Source organism: Hylaeus anthracinus, unplaced genomic scaffold (assembly GCF_026225885.1).
Source record: "Hylaeus anthracinus isolate JK02 unplaced genomic scaffold, UHH_iyHylAnth1.0_haploid 12002, whole genome shotgun sequence".
In the NCBI taxonomy this organism is placed as follows: Eukaryota; Metazoa; Arthropoda; class Insecta; order Hymenoptera; family Colletidae; genus Hylaeus; species Hylaeus anthracinus.
In genome coordinates, this window is record NW_026534349.1 from 16,577,308 (window position 1) to 16,597,290 (window position 19,983).

A 19,983-nucleotide genomic window follows, 5' to 3' on the forward strand; every position below is an offset into this window, starting at 1 on the left:
AATTCAGTTCGACGAGGGGATTCGTAAAGCACAAAACGACGTTTCAATTTTTAGAATCGGATCATTTTCAAATTCTATACCTGTAGAAAATTTCACGATTAAATTTACAAATAAACATGGCATCGTCGTCGCAGCTGGTTTGATAGAATTTCAAGTAGTAAAACACTAAAGTTATCGAACAGAAATGAAAGAATATCCATATCAGAGAATAAAAAAATCAAACACTATATTTTTATCATATTTTTAAATATTCACAGTCATCGAGTTTCGACAAAGCGAACGTTGAGCGGTTAAGAACGTTTCTGTCGATGCCTTTATCGCGCGCGACCGGTACGAGGCAAGGAATAATGCCGAATCAAATGTTATTGTTGCGTCGATTAAACAATTATTCCCCCTCTGGCTGAGTTTAGCTCACCTTGAAACGGTTTACCTTCAAAACAGCAGAATGTACGATTAAGTGCGCGCAGGCTCGTTAAAGCACACGGCTCTCGCGTTATTGCCACGGCGTGTGTCGCGCGCGAGGGTTGTGTGAGATTTGAAACACGCGAGGAAAATAAAACTTCGTCAACGATGAAATAACACACTCCTCGCGCGCAAAGATAATAAATTAACGATACGCATCGTCGCCGATGCATTGTACGCGCACTTTTCTCGAAGGCCGAGCGACATCGTCGTTGGAGCGTGTTCTCCCGACGCTGCTAGTTGATAAACAAATTCGAGCTGTCTGGTGTCGGAACAGTCTATTTCCATGTCTAATTTGATGTCAAGATGATCTCTTCGTAAAATATTTGTGGGCTTTTTTTCGATACATTTTTCTGTCGTTGATCTCGGTCATTCATAGTTTTAGATAGTATTCGTATTAGGCATGAAACTGTGCAATTTTGTGTTAGGCATATAGGATAATTTCCGTTATTGCAGATCATGAGGATGACTTAACGCATAAAGTCGAAACGTCGTGGATAATTGCTCGTTATTAAGACTGAATTATTAGTCTTCGTTTTGTTTACCAGCTGCCAGCCAAAAGTACTTTATCTGCAGGATTAAAAATTACTTTGTAATTTATTTAATTAAATTTCTCTCCGATAGTAGCTCGTACAATCATCTTCGTTGAAAGACGCGATTTCGTTGTTCTAACCTGAAAGATCCCTTTAACTAACAGACGAGCACGCACGTGAAAAAGCCATCGCGACGCTCGGCGTTCGTTATCTATTCTATCAACTTTCGTGCGGATACAGTTTGCACTAATTTGCTTCGCACGTGACAGCCCGTCGTAAGATTTTATTTCACGTCCGACGTTATGCAACTGCTGCTAGCCGAAATTATTCTCGTCCCTGAAGAATCTTGCCAAAAGGGTAGAGAAAACAGGGACGCGGTACTAACGAGGAAAGCTTGCTAATCGATGCGCTCTACATAAATCTGAAGTTTTGCAAAAAAAATCGTTTGCACTTGATCGCATTGTTGTTCTTCATTAGCGCTGAAAGAAATTTGTGTGTTGTTCGGGGTGGGGGTGTCTTCACTCTTTGGCGCCAAAGAAAGATAGCAGCAGTCGTTACACCCACGTTGTACTTTACACCCGCAAAACTTGAGATTCCATGTATCAATCATAGCAATTTCCCTCGTAGGAGACAGATATTAATTTTGCTATTTTCCTTTGGTGCTGAATGAAAATTCTGTGAATAGAGAGGGTTGTTTCCACTCCTTGGCGCTAAAAAAAGATAGCAATACGTAAGCCCATGTGTACTTTACACCTGCAAGATTTGGGATTCCTTGAACTGTATCAATCGCAGAATTTCCCTCGTAGGAGACGGTTATTAACGCGTGCTAAAGGTCCGGGCGAACGTCTGAATATCCGAAGGTGGAAATAGACTGGCGGAGAAAAGCGTGCATGGAATTCTAGCGGGCGATCCCGTCGCGAGGTGATGTCACGGCTTGTCCATCGGTGAGAGATCGTTTAACTTGGCACTCTCGGGGCCCTTGCTGCGGCAATAGCAGCGCCTCGAACGCGACAACTCGCAGCGCAATAAAAACGGAAGGCTGCGAGCTAGGAAGGCCGCTAGCAATTACTCTATCCATACCAAGTTCGACCTAACTCGCGAGTTTCTCTCAATGGGTTCCATTCTTGCGTTTCCTTCCTTCACCCTCTATCTGGCGGTGATCAGGATATCGTATCGAGACATCATTGTATCAGGACAAACTTCAGTTCACCGTTTGCCCATTAGACCGTACCGGACCATCCCTCGAGGAGATTCCAAAGAACAGAGGGAATAGTATAGAGTAGAGTGATAAAAAAAACAACAACTCTGTCGAGACCGTTCAAAATCCAATTGTAAGTGAACTTGGTCATCTGTAGCAAAAAGTGAAATAGGCCTGCATGGTTTGAACATTGTAACGAACAAGCTCGTGCTCGATTGATTGTTTAATTTCACTAACCAGGAGAGGTATTGCCATCCCCTCAAGCTTTTGCGTTTCTTGATGCTTTGGAGAGGTTTGAGTCTTAAAATGAGGTGACTGAAAAGGATCAGTTACAAATTATGTACATGTGGGTATATTTGTGTATGTATGGAAGTACCTAGGCCTATGATTGTTTTGTGTCTCAGAGTTGATTCAGTATGAGTAACTTTCTATTGAAAATGGAAACGACCAGTTTTTGCAAGAAAATTATTCTATTACTGTAAAAGGTTAGCCTTGAAACGCATGAAATTTACGTGACCGGTTGAGCCTAATCGTCAGCGATCTAATGCGAGCCTAATATAACGATATTATATCCGCCCATTAATAACTGCTTTCAATTTTGTCCTTTGGTTTGAACGTGATTATCATTATCGTGGATCGATGTCGCGATTATTGCCCGGGGCAATTCGTTTTGTCCGCGTTATCTTGTTAAGACGGGGATCATCCGTCTGTCCCGCGAACCGAAATTCGCTTAAATAAAAGCATCGCGGTCGGAATCGTTCCAGATGATCTTCGATCGAAACCGGTTTCCAGACACAGGAAACGGGTAGCACGTAAAGGCAACAAAGTATCAAGCTCATAAGGAAAAAAGGTAAATCGGAAACCGTGAAGCTATTTTTAAGTATAACTGAGATCGTGATCGTTCCGTTGTTTACGATTCCTATTTATTTCCGTTATAAATATATACTTGTTTCGTTTCTGCCCGCGCGTGCCTCGTTATCTTCTAATGCAGTGGTTCTTCGCCTTGTCGAGCTCGGAGTGCATCTCCAAGAAGTCTAGTCCTTTTTTAGCTTGGGGTACGATTTAAAGAAAAATTGGATGATAGAGAAAAGAATTGAACGAATTACTGATTACTTGAATACAATTTTTAGTTTTTTTTTTGTCTGCTTTATTCCAGATTTTATAGCGAAAGTGTTCACCAGGGATGATTTGAATTGCTTTGTGGCTTGTATTGTATAGATGATTAGCGGAAATTAACATTGCTGCACTCTAGTGTTAATTTCTGAAATATCTGAAAATCCCAGAACACGTGCGCATACGAATGCATGAATGTACCAAGAAATACTAACTGCCTCTAAGGTTGCCACTCCTACAATGCCTATAAATATACCGTAGAATAGTATTATAACTTCAATGGATGCACTCTGACGACACGTGTTGCATAATCTAAACAACCGTACTCCCGACGAGGCCTCTAGAAAGAAACGAAACGAGTATCACTTTACGATTCAACAAATATACTTTATTAAATTCCATTGATACGTAACGACAATAAATAGCAGTGTAACAAAATGTCAACAAAATTCCACGCAAGAAACAACAAAAAATTCTGCAGTGGTCTCGGTTCAATTTAAATTTAATCGAATGCGAAACCTAAGAAATTAACAATTGTTTATCAAATCTGTGGTTCAAAGTATGGTTTTTCGGTGTTCTATCTCTCTTCTGATCGGATAATCGCATATCTCGATTCCAATCTCGCGAAATCTTGATTCAAGTCTCGCGAGGTCTCGCGTTCGCGAATCGAGGAACGCGTAGCCGAGACTTTTCGATTCATTATGCCATTGTTACGTTCTCGAGCTACATGTGGATCGATCTTTGCATACTCGTGCAAGTGCTTCGTAGCTCGCGGTAATTCAGGGCGATGCGACACGCCAATAGTTGCGACCGCGGTCGTGAATAATTGAAATCGTTTGCTTATTAACAACGCTTGTCGTTTATTTACATAATTGCGTGCAGAGTGCATTACGTTGTCAGGGATCGCGATCGTCGCCAAAGTGCGCCGTAAACACGGTAATTAGCGCGGAGCATGGTGCATCGTTCTTTGCCGATGATATTTGCCCGACAGATAATTTCACAGCTTTTTGCATTCGTCGTTGCCGCCTCGTGATGTTACGTATGCTCTTTCGAGCATGATGCAGCGAGACGAATCTGTCGTTTAACAGGACCGATAGCGTTAACATAATGCTACTGGAGAGGATACGATTCGAGTCGTTGCGTTAGGCGGCCTTTAACCCTTAAAGTGCGAAATTTTTAATTATATTTTTATTTCAACTACAGCCATGAACGATATATATCATTTCCACATACTAACAATTTCATGGAGATATTTCTGAACTTAGTAAAAGTTCCTCGAAAGAAATAAAGCTACCCCTAAAAAATAGATTTTCCTAGAATGCTGGGTAAATATCCCCTTAATGGGATGATTGACAACCATCTCGCGACACGTTGAAACGCGTTCCAACGTTTCCCAAAAGCCGCGAGAAGAAAGGCTCGGTCGAATTCGACGACGGATCGAAATCAACCAACCGATCGTCCTCGTGAATCCTGTCCGATTGTTGGCCAGTCAAACCTGCGTGACAGCGTTTCTCGCGCTCGTGGAATTGTCAGGCCCTCGTTCGAGTAGGCGCGAATTTCTAAAGAAGAAAAAAAAGAACGCGTCTTTATAGATCATCGACGTTTGATCGAGGCGTCCGTCGAGCGCTTTGAAAAGCGTCCGTCGCCTTCGAGAAGGAAGCTGTCTGGTTTCCCAGCGACCATTAAACTCGCGGCATGACTTAAGGGATCGTTCTTGCTTGTCGCCTCGAATAGATCAACTTTTTTCTTTTAGCATTTCTGCGAAGGCTGTACTCTTGGTAACATAGTTTTGAAATTGTTCGAAGCAACGAGTCAAATTTGTGGATGGAAAGCAAATCTTTATTTCAAAACTGTGTTTCTTTTACATTCGCGGGCCAGTAAGGACGAAACTTCTACAATATTTGGCATCTTCGTTAATAATAATCCTATCCAATATTTGTACAGAATGTAAAAGTTTTCAAATCAAGTTTAAAACAATTTTCGTTATATGCATTTCTGTTGTATCATCAACAGTAAACGTGATATGTGCTTCAATGGTATTCCTTGAGTAGACTGCGCGCGGCTTCGTCCTTCTCTTTCAAAATTATACGTTAACGTAATTTTTAAGATATATATCGACTCCAAAAAATTCCCCAGAGCTGGTCGAATCATCCACAGATATGACCACAAAGCTGCGCAATTGTGCATTCGCTTGGAACCTGTAAAAAAATTGTTGAGTGTATCTAGCGCCCCAACGCTTCACTGCTGCACCGTTTGCCGCGAGAAAGCTGGATGTATCTTTGGCGCGAAACGTTCTAGTCGAAGGCATCGACGACGGGAACAAATCGTCGAACGAATGCGATGTCGACAGAACGAAACAATGGTCGAAATCCATTCGTCTCGAGCTGGCTGTGCTCGCTGGGAACATTCCACGCGAGACAAAAACCCGATACATTCGAGGCTATGGATTTTAACGCAGCGATTCGTCTACCCTTTGCCCGAACGAACGAGTTGGTCGATCAGGATGAAACGATAGATATTCGAGGAAGGATGATCGAGTCATTGGAAAACTCTTTGCGCCGGTTTGTCAAGGTAGAAATCAAAGCGCACTTTTATTCTCGATTATACATTTCGAATGGTAATCTTGGAATCTATAAAATTTTATTTTAGTTTTACGTGTTCACGCTGGGATTTTCATAAAAAAAAAACATATTAAAAAAAAAAGAACAGGTCATTTCATATCTGTCTGCAAAAATCTCCAGGAAGCATATATTTTTTCAAAGTGTCACTGTAAAACAAGTTTAAAAAAAAAACACGCACTCATGATTATTTACATTGTATTGATCAAGAGTAAATGGTATAGTTTGGTTTTCAGTGAAACTGTGATAACAAACACCATATTGAAAAGACAAAAAATTAGCAACATTTCACAAAGAAATATTAGGATTATGTATAATAAGGAATAGAAGTATCGCTAGTAAAAATGCGCAGGCATGCGCGCATACCATAACTCGCTATTGATATTTAGCGATTAGTTTAATTGCATGGCGTCCTTCGCTGAACGCGACTAACGATACCCAAAAATAAACCTGCCTTTGCGTTAAACTTTAAACAAGCAATTTGCGTGCGATAAGTGCTTCGATTTTTACCTGCACGCGAGTACCGATTACATTCTTTGTTAACTAGGGACACGGTGATCTTTTTGCTGAACGTACAATAGAATCGAGTATGTTCTTTCCAACGCTAGCTATTTCGCTACTTTGAACAGCTAAATTTTTATTCATTCTCAAGATAACATTTTACAATTCAAATTCATTCATGGTTCATTCAACCAGTAACAAAAGTGTTTCTGCTCCAATTCGTTGTTCGAAGTTTATCTGGATAAGAATTTTGTTCATCTTGGCGTTGAACACGTCGTCGACTGGCGATTTGCACTTCCTAGTCGCGGCTCGTACGCACCAAAACACCGACTCACGGATTCTCTACGCACACGCTCGAGAGAGACGGAAAGAGAGAAGCCGTGAGCGTTGCGCGAGCGCGGCTCTCCCGGTGTGTCGGTGTAAAACTAACAATAATAATAAGGTTGAGTCATGTGGGGCCTTCGAGAGCAAAGAAGGGCCTTGATTTGTGCCCCGGGCAAGGCAAAGATCTCGGCGTTGCTCCGTCAGTCTATCGTTTCTCTCCTTCCTCGATTCGACTCGTGCTTTTTTGGAGCTCCTTGCGCGGAGCTGGGGAACTCTGCGCAGAAACCAACTCGAGGGCAACTCGAGCGTGGAACGCATATTGAAATCGACGTGGATTCTCAGTACTTGCAAAGGCTTATCGCGAACGCACCGAAAGAGATTCACGCCAAATTTTCATCTCGATAAATTCAATGAATCATTAAGAAATGAACGATATCAGTTTGCAATAAATTGTAGTGGATTTACAATTGGTCGTCCGTAGTAAACAGTGACAAAGGTTTGCGTTGCATGAACACTGCAACAAATGAACAAGCTCAAGCTCTCGATTGCCCTCAGAGGCTGTAGGTACGTGTGATTGTAGCCACAGTACGGGTTTAGCAACCTAGAGGTAACCAAGCTATGGGGGGGGGGGGGGGGGCAGGGATGCAAGAATTACACGAATGTAAAGACCGAACAAACGCAAGTACATTACTCATGCAAATACACCAAACGAGACTGGTCAAACTTTCATAATTGAAACTTTCAGCCTATTTGACTCAATCCATTTGGAGTTTCCTCGTTGCACGCTCTTAGAACGAGCCAATATCGAGTCCTTCCGTGTGCATTACAACTCCAATCTTACTCCAGGACCTTGGCTATCTTCTCTCGTTCTCTTAGGAACTTAGGATCTCTGTGTCGTCGCTGGTTTCTATTTTCTCCACTTTATCTCTAGAATGTACTAATGTGTACCTCACTGTATAAAATTCGTTCCTTTTTAACTGATACATAGTACAATCTATGTTTAACCCATCCTCTAGCTGAAAACAATCGGAAGAGCGACGACCTTAATAACTCTTAAAGACATATTTAACTCTTTATACGGACGGAGTGCCTACGTACACATGCCTATCAAAATCATCATTTCTTCCATGTCTTAAGGGGGGGAAACCACATTAGAAGGTTCAAAAAACCAATGTTTTTTCACAAATCGTTAGCTTAACTATCCAAGAATACGCTGTCAAATTTTGAAGTCTAGTTACGACCTTCAGCGGTCATCGGTCCGTAACCTTGTTATTTTTGGCTGAAATTATTCAAAAAAATGCACAAAAGTTGCTCGAAATACGAATAAAATGATGTCGAAATTTAATTGAATTCTAATTAATTCTTCGAACCAAAAAGAAATCCTAAAAAATCAGTCAAAATGAGCCTCCTAATGTGGTTTCCTCCCTTAATATAAAATGTATTTTCTTTCCGTTAGTCAATTGTTTTGACTGCAAAAAAAAAACATGAAAATTGCCTGGAAACTGGTGAAAAAGGAGTAGCCCAATAAAAAATCCTGAGTTTGATCCATTAGATCAAGAGCCGAGATACCGTGTCACGGGGCTCGGTTCTCGAACCATGATACGAGTCTGAAAGATCGCGAGAACGACGGTCATCGAGATTCGTGGACGCGAAACCTTGGGGCTCATTGTCTAGCAGCGATAATTGGCTGTACTTGGCTACAGTTTCGCGTACAGGCGCGCTCGCGCTTTAATGTCTGCGTGTACTCGCTCGTGCAACGTCGCCGAGCAAAGAGAATAGTTTACGTCTCTCGTCTCTATCAATCCGTCTCGCTCGTTCGCGCTAGACGATAGACTAGAGAGACATACGACGGTCCAGGGCCGACTAGCGAGCGCCTTGGAGGCGTAATGACGATCGTAGAAACTCTCGAGGCCGGTCCACGAGGGCCGAGAGAGTTTTATGAATGCGCGAACGTGATAGAAGACTCGAAGAAACACACGGCGAGACATCGATATCGCGAGCGAGTATCGAGTTCTATGCTGCCTACGATGTTAAATCCGCGAGCTCGAATGCCGCGATAACGGCAATCTGCGAGATAAATTCCCGCGAAATCTTCCGACCGATCGATCGCAACGATTAGGATTCCCCTGGGGTCATCGATTCGGGATTCATCGAAATCGATGATCAAGAGTGTCGCAATATACATATATATATAAAAATATAGACACACGTACGTGTGCAAGAGTGTCCAAGTCTGGAAACTGTTTTTGTGACACTTTTCCAACCCACTCGAAGAACCTGTATAAGGAAGCAGGAAGAGCGCACACACGTCTTTTACGCAGTGTTATAGGTTTACCAAATTGGAAGTTGTTTTTTCACATTTCGATCAATAGTTTTCTCCAGTTTTATAAAATATTTTATAATCGCAACTTTGGAAAGGATTTTCTCCATTAGTATTCGCACTTTGAACATTTTCATCAGAAAATAAAACATTAGTTTCCTGACAATAATAAACGCGTCTTGTAGGAATATTTTCTTCTTTGTCAGAGGTTACCGGTTCGACGGTTGGTTTCATTTTCATCGGGATCTGCGCGCACGGTTAGGGAATTTCGAAATATCGCGGCGCGCGTCGATGACGAGTCGCTTTCAAAATATTTACCCAAAAAACAACGTCGATACTCCCGTATATTTTAACGGCGGCGCACCACGATTTGCAGTCCATAAACAAGCCAAGGTCGGAGAGCAAAATCAAACGAAACGGGAGAGAGACCGTGCGGAAAATTCCGGATCGCGGTGTCCTCGAATTTGAACGATAACGAGCGGAGAAATAGCGGAGATTACCGCGCACTATGAACCAGCGAGTCAACTTCATTTTCTTAAACGTACCGTTAGTTTTTATCCAGTCGACGACTATGTGACGTGTAACTACTTCAAACCTAAAAAAAAAGAAAACATTTAAATTCTTGGGGAATCTTGAACATAAAATTCGTGTAATATAGAAAGTTTAAATTTCGATACTAAAATGAAATATATAGATGTTGAAGCGGAGATAAAAAAATTTGTATTGGAATATAGTCAGGTGTTTTCTTCCTATTGTTGTACTCAAAAGTAAATACGATTAAAAGCTAACAATGGAATCGTGAGCGTAATGGTTCGTCGTCAGAGATAAAAGCCAAACCGGCGCGTGCACGTGCGAGTTTATGCAAAGTAAGTTTGTCAGTCGATGACGAAAGGTGTCCATAAACGGTTGCCTCGAACTTCCACGACAGACTCGGCTCGTTGAAGGATGACTCGGAAACGAAGTCACGCAAAATCTGCCATTCTTGAATCTGCTTCGCTTTCCACTATTGTTTCCGCAAATATCAAATCTCAGTGGCGCGGAAATTGCGTCAGTTTCGCCCAGATTGGAGGTCGGTAAACAACGAGCTCGCCTCGCAACCGGCGAATTACGCCGTGTATGGCCAGATGACGCAAACGGAAAAATTTCGGAATCTAACCGCGAAATTCGTTTCCCACGTGGAAAATTGCTTACGAAACAATGCCGATCGCGTCGATTCGCGGGAAACTCTCAGGGCGCCTCGACGCGTGCTCTACAAGTATTAACACTTTCGGCCCCCTCGAGTCTAGTGCGATCATTCTAGCTTAGGTTGGAGAGAGGAAACTACATAATTTTTTAAAACCAAGGAAAGTCGAGTTTCAAAATTTTAGAGTACCTACTTCCGTGAAGATGGAAGCCACCCTGGATATGTGACGATCTATGTTGAACAATTTTTGTTTGATAATCATTGACATAACGAAAAATCTGTTGGTGGAGTAATAACGCACAGAAGGATTTTTGAATTCTGTCGCGAGTAGGAGTCCAAACTTTATCGCAAAAGGCCACGGAATTTTTTAAAATCTCTGAAAAGTTCGATTTTTCAACATTCTAGAGTAGGGCTTCTTAAACTTTTTTCATTCACGTCTCCATTTATGATTGTGTTTTTTTTTCGCAACTCAAAATATATAAGATAAAGATATGTAACTATTTTGTGATGATTTATTGATTAGGTAACAATATATATATATATATATTGTTATATACATATGTATACATATACATATGAAATGATATAGTTTTAGAATTTGTTTAAAAACGTACAAAAATATAAAATTAAAAATTGTACAAAAATTTGTACAATCGTATTTGCTATAGTTACAAAAGTTATATACCCTATTTTTCATCAAAACTGCATTTTTTCCAATAACATAAATAAAAGAGAATATCAAATATTTTACACTAAAATTTCGTGACCTCAAGATTTCACTAAGCGACGCCATTTGGGATCGCGACCGATTGTTTACGAACCCCCCCGTTCTAGAGTATTCTGCTTCTTGTAATTTTTAGTTCGCGAGTCTTATCAACGGCTTAATTTCGGTCCTCGATGAGTTTAGGTCCGCCGATGGCGTTAACATTAGCGACTGGCGAGCGATTTTTTGGGCGTCCGAGGCACGAAAACACCGCTCGTGGAAAGCGTCGTCTCGCGAGACGGCGAGAAGCGATCGATGCGTTCCCGGGGGCAGAAGAATTCCGTGTCGCGGACTCGCGTGCCAGGCGCGTACACGCGCGTCCCGACGCCGTGTGATCTGTCGTGCCCGCGCACCCTTACGGAACACGGCCAAGCGTATCTTCCGGTGTCGCGATTATCGATCACACACCGATCTCGTAAACAACGCGCGGCGTCGCGTCCGACGACGTCGAGAGATTCCCGCGCTTCTCCAGGAGCCCCGGCTCTAAGGTTATGGCTTGCTCTAGGAGTGCATTAACCCCCGTCGGCTCGAGAGCACACCGTAGAAGAAGTGCACAAGTGCCGGTGAAGGGGCGGAAGGGAGAGACGAAGAGAAGAACCTCTCCCTCTCCCGTTCTCCCTTTCGCGTTCTTTCTCCGCGGCTCGAGCTCTCCGTCGCGCTCGCGTACGCCAACCTGGGAGTAGGGATGCGTTCGATTCTTCGAAAAAATCGATTTCAGGATCGATTTCGAGTCCAAGTAACGGGCATAGTAGCGAGATCTGCGAAGATCATGAGGTGAAAATAGATTCGAGAAAACGGAGATAAGGGGAAGAATCGAGTTCGACTAGGACCGAATTTATTAGGAATCTGTGAAAAAGATTCTTATTCGGAAAAGCCGTAAACTGCGCAAGAGACTTGTGAGCTTTTCCTGGATATGAGTTTTAGCAAGGTTCTCTTTGGTTCCTTCTAGAGGTTCCTCGAGTGGGTTGATAAACGTAGGCGAGTTAGGGCCTGTAATTGATTAATCAATTATATAGAGAAGTTTCTCTCCTTTCAGAGTAGAACATAATTCTCTTTCGTAATTCAAATTCCAATTTTTGCTATATCCTTCGTACACGAACCACAAAAGTCTTCTCCAGTCTCTTCCCTGGATCTACTATCCTACGAATCTCGCGCGTAGATGATAACCTTTTTTCCCCTATTTCAATTTTTACCAAAGCATACCTTCTGCTCATCTCTGTCCGAGGAGTCGTGGTCGCGCCATCGAAGCTAGAAGTCGTGCTCGCCTTGGCGAGTGCAACGTAAGCGCATTTGCGAAGTCAGGGGCGACTTAGGAGGGCCCGTAGGCAGTGGCGGGGGCCCTGGGGGGGGGGTGGCTGGTTCGGTATTATAGAAGGTGGTCAGAGGCGGCACAGTTGCTAACAGACGGGGAAGGAGAGGGCGATCTTACGGCGACGACGGGCAGACTTTCTCCGGAGAGCGAAAGTGAGAGGGCCTTCGTGCGCCCCTCGATGGGTCCGCGGGGCCTCTTGCTTTCACCGTGGGCCCGATGCACTTTTCCGCGACGTAGAAACGATGCAGGCCCTATCGGAGATATCGTGCCCGTTCCGCGAGAACAAAAATACCGTAATTACAGGGTACGACGAGCGATGGAGAGTCGCGTGGGACGTTGCGCGTCCCAGAGGGGATGGGATTGCCATTAGAGGAAATCGATCGAAATTAAATGGCTGGACTTCAGAGACAAAAGATTAATTTAATAGCCGAAGAATAAAAGCTTAACGCTAAACCTATCGACGTTTCGTTTGTACCTATTTCTACCGCGAATCGTTCAAATGACTTTCTTCGATCGATTACTGTTAAGTTTTTAAGTTGCGGATTGATAAAAGAGGTTTCAATAATACACGTATCAGATCGCAACTGACTTTATTTCAGAACGGTTCTCTACATAAATTCAAGGTAACCGATAGCGATGTAGTTCAAGAGCTAAAGACGAACTCTCTAATATAAATGTAAAGTTTATAGAGATTATAAAAGACAATGATATCACGGCTATAAATAAAGTAACCTCGACTTTCGCAATGTAAATATTTGAATTTTGAAACCTGCGGGACCTTCGGTAACGAAAATATTAATATACACGGTGTGGCAACAAATACAAAAAATGCTTTATTGACCATGAATTCATAATTATTGTCGGATGTGGTAACATAAAACGGATGAAAACTGTAAAGTATGTGGCGCGTGGCAATGGACTCGTTACAGTGATTCATTGATTATTTTTACTCGATCCTACCGTTTCCGTCCACTGAAGTTTCCAATCGATCAATATAAGACAATTTCATTTTACGATTCAAATTTTACTTATTTGCTTTGTTTTTATTTGTTTTTATTTGGCGCTAAGAAAAAAGACTTGAACTCGATATTTAAATTTTTCTGTCCCGAATATGATATTTATTTATTTAACGTTTCAATTTACGTCGTATTTTCTTCAAGAATACATAGTTACGCGAGTCATGTTTATGTATGCATGATACGAAGAACAATCTAAAGGTTAGGTCTCGTACACGATTAAACGATGAGATCAATGAAGTAATCCAAAGGTGTCGCTAAAAAAAATTGCCGGTAAACATGGCCAATGACGAGCAAAGAAAAAAGATTTCTTCTTCGCGTCAAATACATTGCCAGTACCTACTATCCGTTATTTTAAATTTTAATTCTTATCATTCGTATAAAACATAAAATATAAAGATACCGTTATATTTAGTTTCATTCGTTTAACCGAGATGATTGTCCATCCGTTGTCAATCCGTCCACCCGCACGGGACACGTTCGTGTTCGACCGTATCCAGAACCTTGTGAAATCGTGATCGCGGGTTTTCGTCGAAGGTCGAACATCGAAATGCGATAGCGTAAGCGAAACGATATTTGATCGTCAATTATGATGCACCGTGTCGACTCTCAGCGACACGCGTGTATCCGATAGCTTTCGAAAATGATCCCCCCCCTTTTCCGTTCGATGGATCATCCGAGCATTCGGAACCTTTCTACGAATTTAGATTGAACGGTAATAACAATAACGACTTCATTCCGCGGCATACGGAACAATTCTAGAAACCGGGGCAAGCTTTTTTCTAGGCGAACATTGTGTATCCACGGATTGATAAAGGAGAAAGTCGAATCCCGCAACGGGGAGACTATCTTTTGATGATCTAATTTTTTCTTCCAGTGGAACGGTGCGCTATGCAATTCCATTCGATTCTCAAGCGGGAGCATGAATTTGTTTTTACACGAATCAATTGTAATCGTCGTGCAGCACATCGCGGTGCTTCTCAATCTTTTCTTGACGATACAAGTGCTGGGTCTTTAAAGGGAACGAAAGTTTCGGAACCACGAAAGGAAGGGGCCGGCTGTGGTGGTCGCTGAAATTTAGGTGCACGCTGAACAGAAATTGATAGGTGCAATTGAGAACGAGTAGGATGGACGTTAGCGGAATGATACGAGATTGGTACGAATTAGGTTGTACAGATGGGAAGGAATGATGGTGCATAGGGTCTCCTAAACGAGTCGTCACGGATGAAATACCCACCGACTGTTTCCTATGTAGCCCCTCTCGGCATTAGATGTTTCATACCGAATGCGATTGTAAAATCTAATATCAATCTTCATTTAAAATGTATAACATAGCTTACTCGTACAAGTTCGATGGAAAAATCTTTCTGTTGACACCAGAATTACCAAGTCGGTCCATTTTTTAATTTAACTTAACACCAGGAATACATACAGTAGGTGTAGACAGTATTCGTACACCGATCAATTTTCAAAAAAACTATGTAAAATTGTAATTTATTAACTTATTTTTGATAAACAATGACATTCTACATATTCTCGGAAATCTGTAGAATAGATAGATTACAAAAAAATATAGTTGTTTATGTAAGTTGCGAAATTAACAAGAAAAAAACAATTAATCGATAGAAGCAATTAGTATTCGCACAACTGTTTAATTTTTAAAACTTCATTAAAAAAAAAACAAGAAATTTACATTAATTTACAAGTATATAATTACTTCCTTCGTAGGATTTCCTTTTGATTTTATAATTATTGCAACTCTTCTAACCATTAAATTAACTAAATTATTAGTTATTCGAAGTGGAATCTTTTTCCATTCCTCTATTACAACCTTTTTTAAAAGTAGTTTACTGGAAATTTGATGTTTTCTAATTTGTACGGAGCAATAAACTAATGTGTTTACGTTACAAACTCTACTGTAAATAGAATCGTACAAATACTTATTGCTTCTATACTTTTATCCACTTTTCGCATTTTTTTGTTAATTTCACAAATTATATTAACTAGTAAATGTTGTGTGATCTATATGTATCTTAGAGACTTCGGAGAATATGTAAAAGTATCATTGAATATAAAAAAAGAAGTTAAGAAACTACATTTTCACACAAGTTTTTTGCGAAATTGATCGATGTACGAATACATTCTACAACCACTGTATATAATTCAACGGTCTCCTTAAATGCACAAGTTTCTCTACGACAAATGGACGGTAAGATGATCCAGGATCGGATATCTCGATGAGACAATGCTAATGCAACGATCAAACTTTTTCTATTATTACCGTTTTTGTTGTAAAACTGTTAACATCATATTCCTGACATTTTTCTGATTAAAACGAGACCAAACACGACGTAATTCGCAACATATTTACTACATATTGTCTCACCGAAATAATCCCGGTATTGGTCGTCATTTTCGCATGTCGCTCCGTCCTCTTCTTCATTCGCTGTTCTTCTCTACACTCGAAGTTTGTTGGCAAACATTAGAAGATACAGTAACGACTGGAGGAGGCATGCAAAATCAAATACCCAAAACATTGCACTCGAGGTTTTTATGTGTTTCCACTTGACTCGAGTCGAGCGTCGAACGTAGAAAAGGACAGGTAGTGAAAGAGAAAGAGGTCCGAGAAAAAAAAAACACTCGACAGAAGCGTATCAATCGGTGAGGATTACATTACACCGGTGGTCGGGGCTACTCGGCCAAAACTACAGCCAAAAGAAATAAGAATTGGCTGGCAGCGTGGGGGTTGGTATCTGACAGACATACAGTGTTCCAGTCTCTAAGCGATACGGAGCTCTAACTCCAAAACTATCGACCGAATGCAAAATTTCAAATATGGAATTTGCATGGTAAAACGGGGCTCATGTTTCAGCGAGAAGGAATTTTTGTTAACTTTGTTATTTAACGAGATACGATGATCAAGTTTCGTTTTTCAAATGGAACTGCATATATTTTTTGTTTACCATGCGATAGTACTTTTCAAGACGAATTCATTAAGCTTTAATGTATTTACTCGATTTTTATTACTTTTCAAGCTATAACGTTTCAAAGTTTGGTCATTTTCAAGGAGAAAACTCAGTTCGGTCTCGGACGGTCCCATTGATGCAGTAAGCACCATGCGGTTCTTGAAATCGATACGGAGGGTTTCGTTTGGGATTCTAGGCCCAACGAAGGAAGATGAAAGAATTCCAATATTTTGGGATTCTTCCCATTCTGTACAATAATATCTTTGCAATTAGAGAAAGAAAGGTAGTGTTATATTCGACCCAGGTGAATGGTGTCACTTTTTAACCGACTTCGAAAAAGGAGGAGGTTACTTAATTCGACATGTATTTTTTCTTTTTTTTGTAATCCAAACTTTCTATTATAATTACATATTTGTATCTGTTTAAATCGAATAACGATCATTACAATCCTGAATTTACTCCTCTCTTTAAGTAAATACAGATAAGGTGAGCTTCAGCTTTTTAATTAAAGACAAGGATCCAAGAAAACATCCCAGGCGAGCTGGGACGTAGCTGTAGACTAATTAATCAACGAAACAAATAGACGATTAAACGAATTGTTTGGTGTACACTCGATAGTTTTAGCGTTAAACACACATTCTACGCCTTAGAATTTTCCATTGCACTCTCAATTCTTATCGTCTTTTAATTTCGAACGTCAACGTCCTCGCGGCGGTCGTTGAGTCGCCTACCGGTCCGTCTAATCCACCTAAACTTTCTTATTTCCCAGGATGCGCATTCCGCGAGCACGCGAGCAAGAAAGATAGAGTGGAGGGACGGGGGGCCGAAAGGAGGAGAGAGATAAAGAGAGAGAGTTGTACATGGGGGGACTCTGTTCGCGTGCAAGGAAAAGCACAGTTCCTGGCCAGTGTAGGGGGGCAAGTATAGTTACACCTAGCGACACCACGCGGTCGAACTATTAGGAATTTACTTTCCTCCACGAAACTTCTTCGTCACACTGCGGACTAACACGAGACTTACCTTGTGGCAATGAGGTGCTTTTTCTCCGAGGCTCCCTTATTTTCTCTCGATCCCCATCAGGGGCAGCGCCACCCCTCTGTTCGACTCGAACGAAGGCCGAGAACAGAGATGTATCGTGGATCAACTTCTGTTTTCGCAGGAGTCGTCGCGTCCCACGCGAGAAAGTCGCGGTTCGGCGACTCCCAGGTTTCAATTCCGCGCGCCATTTTAGCAGCGACCACCCCCACCGCGATTCAAAGCTGTAGGAAGACTTATTTATCGATACGTGTACCGTTACACTTTCTATGATAGAAGTAGTTGTGATTGATTAATGGGGAGCGGGCTCCTTTTGGTACACGACGCGGTGGTGCGGCGCATCCATTGTGCGTGATAGGAAACAGGATTGACGAACGTTTTCACGAAGAGCCATGATGCCGCTGTGCGTAAATTTCATACACATAAAAGGAAGAAGGAAATTGAAACGACAAAGAAATGTGAATAGGAAGCAGGTACTTGTAGAAGGTATAGAGGAAATTGAAATTGGAGACCTGCGAGTGCAATCCTTGGGTTGAAGGTTGACTTCTTGACAACAAGTATTTATTGACATCTTAACTCTTTGATTCGAGTAATTCTGAAAATTAGCGAATAAACAAGGTCGTAGTATACTTCAAACAAAAATTTCACGCGTACGTGATCGGTATCGTTAATGAGCGAGGTCACAATAGGAGCAAAACTTTGAATCATAGTATAAAAATTAGGAACCTTAAGAAACGAAGTGATCGTGGAATGTCAAGAAATGAAATGAACGTAGAATATCGAGAATATTAACAAGACGAAGAGAAGTTTTTCTTCAAACAAGTCGTCGTCCGTTTTATGCGTCCACGACGTTCGCTGGACCGGCTCGACGCATCGCGGGGAAGAATCGAGTAACATATTCGTAGGACGTATTCAGCGACTCAATTGATTTTGACGATTATAGCGATTTGTTCTCCCCTAAGCAGCAGCTGCGGCACGTGTCTCTCCAAGGTCTCCCTCTTTCTCTCGGTCTTCTTCACGACCACTTTGGGCGCCAGGTCTTCCTTGGTCTGTGGCACAGTCGACACACCTAATGGATTGGGATTCGTGAAACATTTTTAAAAGCATTTGGAAAATGTCTTCGAAGTCGTTTCAGGAGCCTAGAGCTCAGCTTCCCTGAACAGATTCGATAGATGTGATTCTAGTCTGAGATCTCCACCGAACTTGACCCATTCATTGGAAAATTTAGAAACTGAACCTTTTTACTAAAGCCTTCCAGTTCAGGTCTTTTTGATATAAAGTTATATCAAAAATCTTGTTAATGTTGTATTATGTTGCCCGAAAAGTTTCTTTCATTTCATTAATAAGTAATACATACACAATATTTTATGTCTAATATTATATTATTGAATTGCGTACGATTCATTGTGCTCCATTACTGTTACAACTTTAACATCTAAGGAATTAGGTTGTCTATTTATATAAACACTGCTACATAAAATAACTGAGTGCAAGTCACGGAAGTAACTTTTGGGACAACCTTAATAGATCATCAACGGCTAGATAAACAGATTTTTCTTCTATCATTTTTTTTTTCCAATCGATTAACCTTTAACGCAATATATGCTGCGTGACATTTTTATTTGTCAGGTGAAATACCTACGTAATTATCTCATTACTCTGTTAAGGGTTAGATTCCTTCAAGATTCAATCGGACGAATATGCAGCAGACGCATAAATACATATATAGAATTTATCGTTTTCGTTTAGGTTTGCAATCTTCGATGAACTTTACGATGTTACTTTTGCGCTTTCTCTTCCACTCTCTCCGATAGATGAATATGTAGCGTCTACGCGAGAAAGATAATGCTAATCGTGACGGATATTCGCGCATTTTTACCTATGGGAATAAAATTATAGGAAGATTAGAAAACTCATAAACGAGGGAACGAACGTTATCGAGTATTTTGTCTAATTAATGCCGCGTGAAGAAAATGGAAAGTTTGCTCGATGAACGCATCAGGTCGGAGTAATATCTAGTAAAAAGAATATGTAAAAACAAAACTTTTTGTTTACGGTTCTAATCGTCCTCTTTCCCTCGACTAAGACCGTCCGGTATTACTTCCGTTGGCTAGCGTGCAAGAGCGAAAAAAGCGTCCATGGAGGCTTGACGTCACGAAAAAATCGCGAACAGGGAACAAGAACGAACGATAGAATGAGAGCGACGTCGATGGGTCAGGAGGTAAGTCTCGAAAGGTTGTTTATGTACCGGCACGTGTCCGTCGAGGTCTCGAGGGGAAGCAGAAGGGCGTAGGGCGTAGGGCGTAGGGCGATACGACCATGGAGGGAGCAAGTGAGCACGAGGAGTTGCTGGGACACGTGTACACGGCAGACATCGATCCTGGAAGTTGCTCTTCAAGGTCGCTGCTCAGGCTGCCACCCTCACCGCCTCGAATCAACGACCTCTCGACCCCTCAGGATATCCTAAAGTACGCCAGTAGGCCAACTAACCCTGAACTCTCTCCGTGTACAGCGATTACCGTTCTCGTGGGGATACCCTTTTAGACCCGGAGACTCCTTCCACGTTTTCCTCTTTTTTCGTCGCGAATTAATTAATCTCTCCGAAAACACACATCCCACTCCTTCACCTCGACAGTAAA

At 41.6% G+C, this 19,983-nt stretch overlaps 2 protein-coding genes across 6 annotated transcripts in view; one reads left to right on the forward strand and one right to left on the reverse strand.

Moving 5' to 3' along the window:
* LOC128892321 (ecdysone-induced protein 74EF) overlaps positions 1-19,983 on the forward strand; it is a 210,608-nt gene that overhangs the window by 26,440 nt on the left and 164,185 nt on the right. The gene's annotated exons all lie outside the window — the stretch shown is intronic.
* LOC128892332 (U7 snRNA-associated Sm-like protein LSm11) overlaps positions 2,843-19,983 on the reverse strand; it is a 140,378-nt gene continuing 123,237 nt past the window's right edge. For 2 of the 3 annotated variants that reach the window (XM_054152700.1, XM_054152699.1), the window contains one exon: positions 2,843-5,504. In XM_054152700.1, the coding sequence (XP_054008675.1) occupies positions 5,290-5,504 (215 nt within the window). In that variant the 3' untranslated portion in view covers positions 2,843-5,289. Of the gene's footprint in view, positions 5,505-16,336; positions 18,414-19,983 lie in introns of those variants that run through there. The other variant, XM_054152701.1, reaches the window with a different exon arrangement.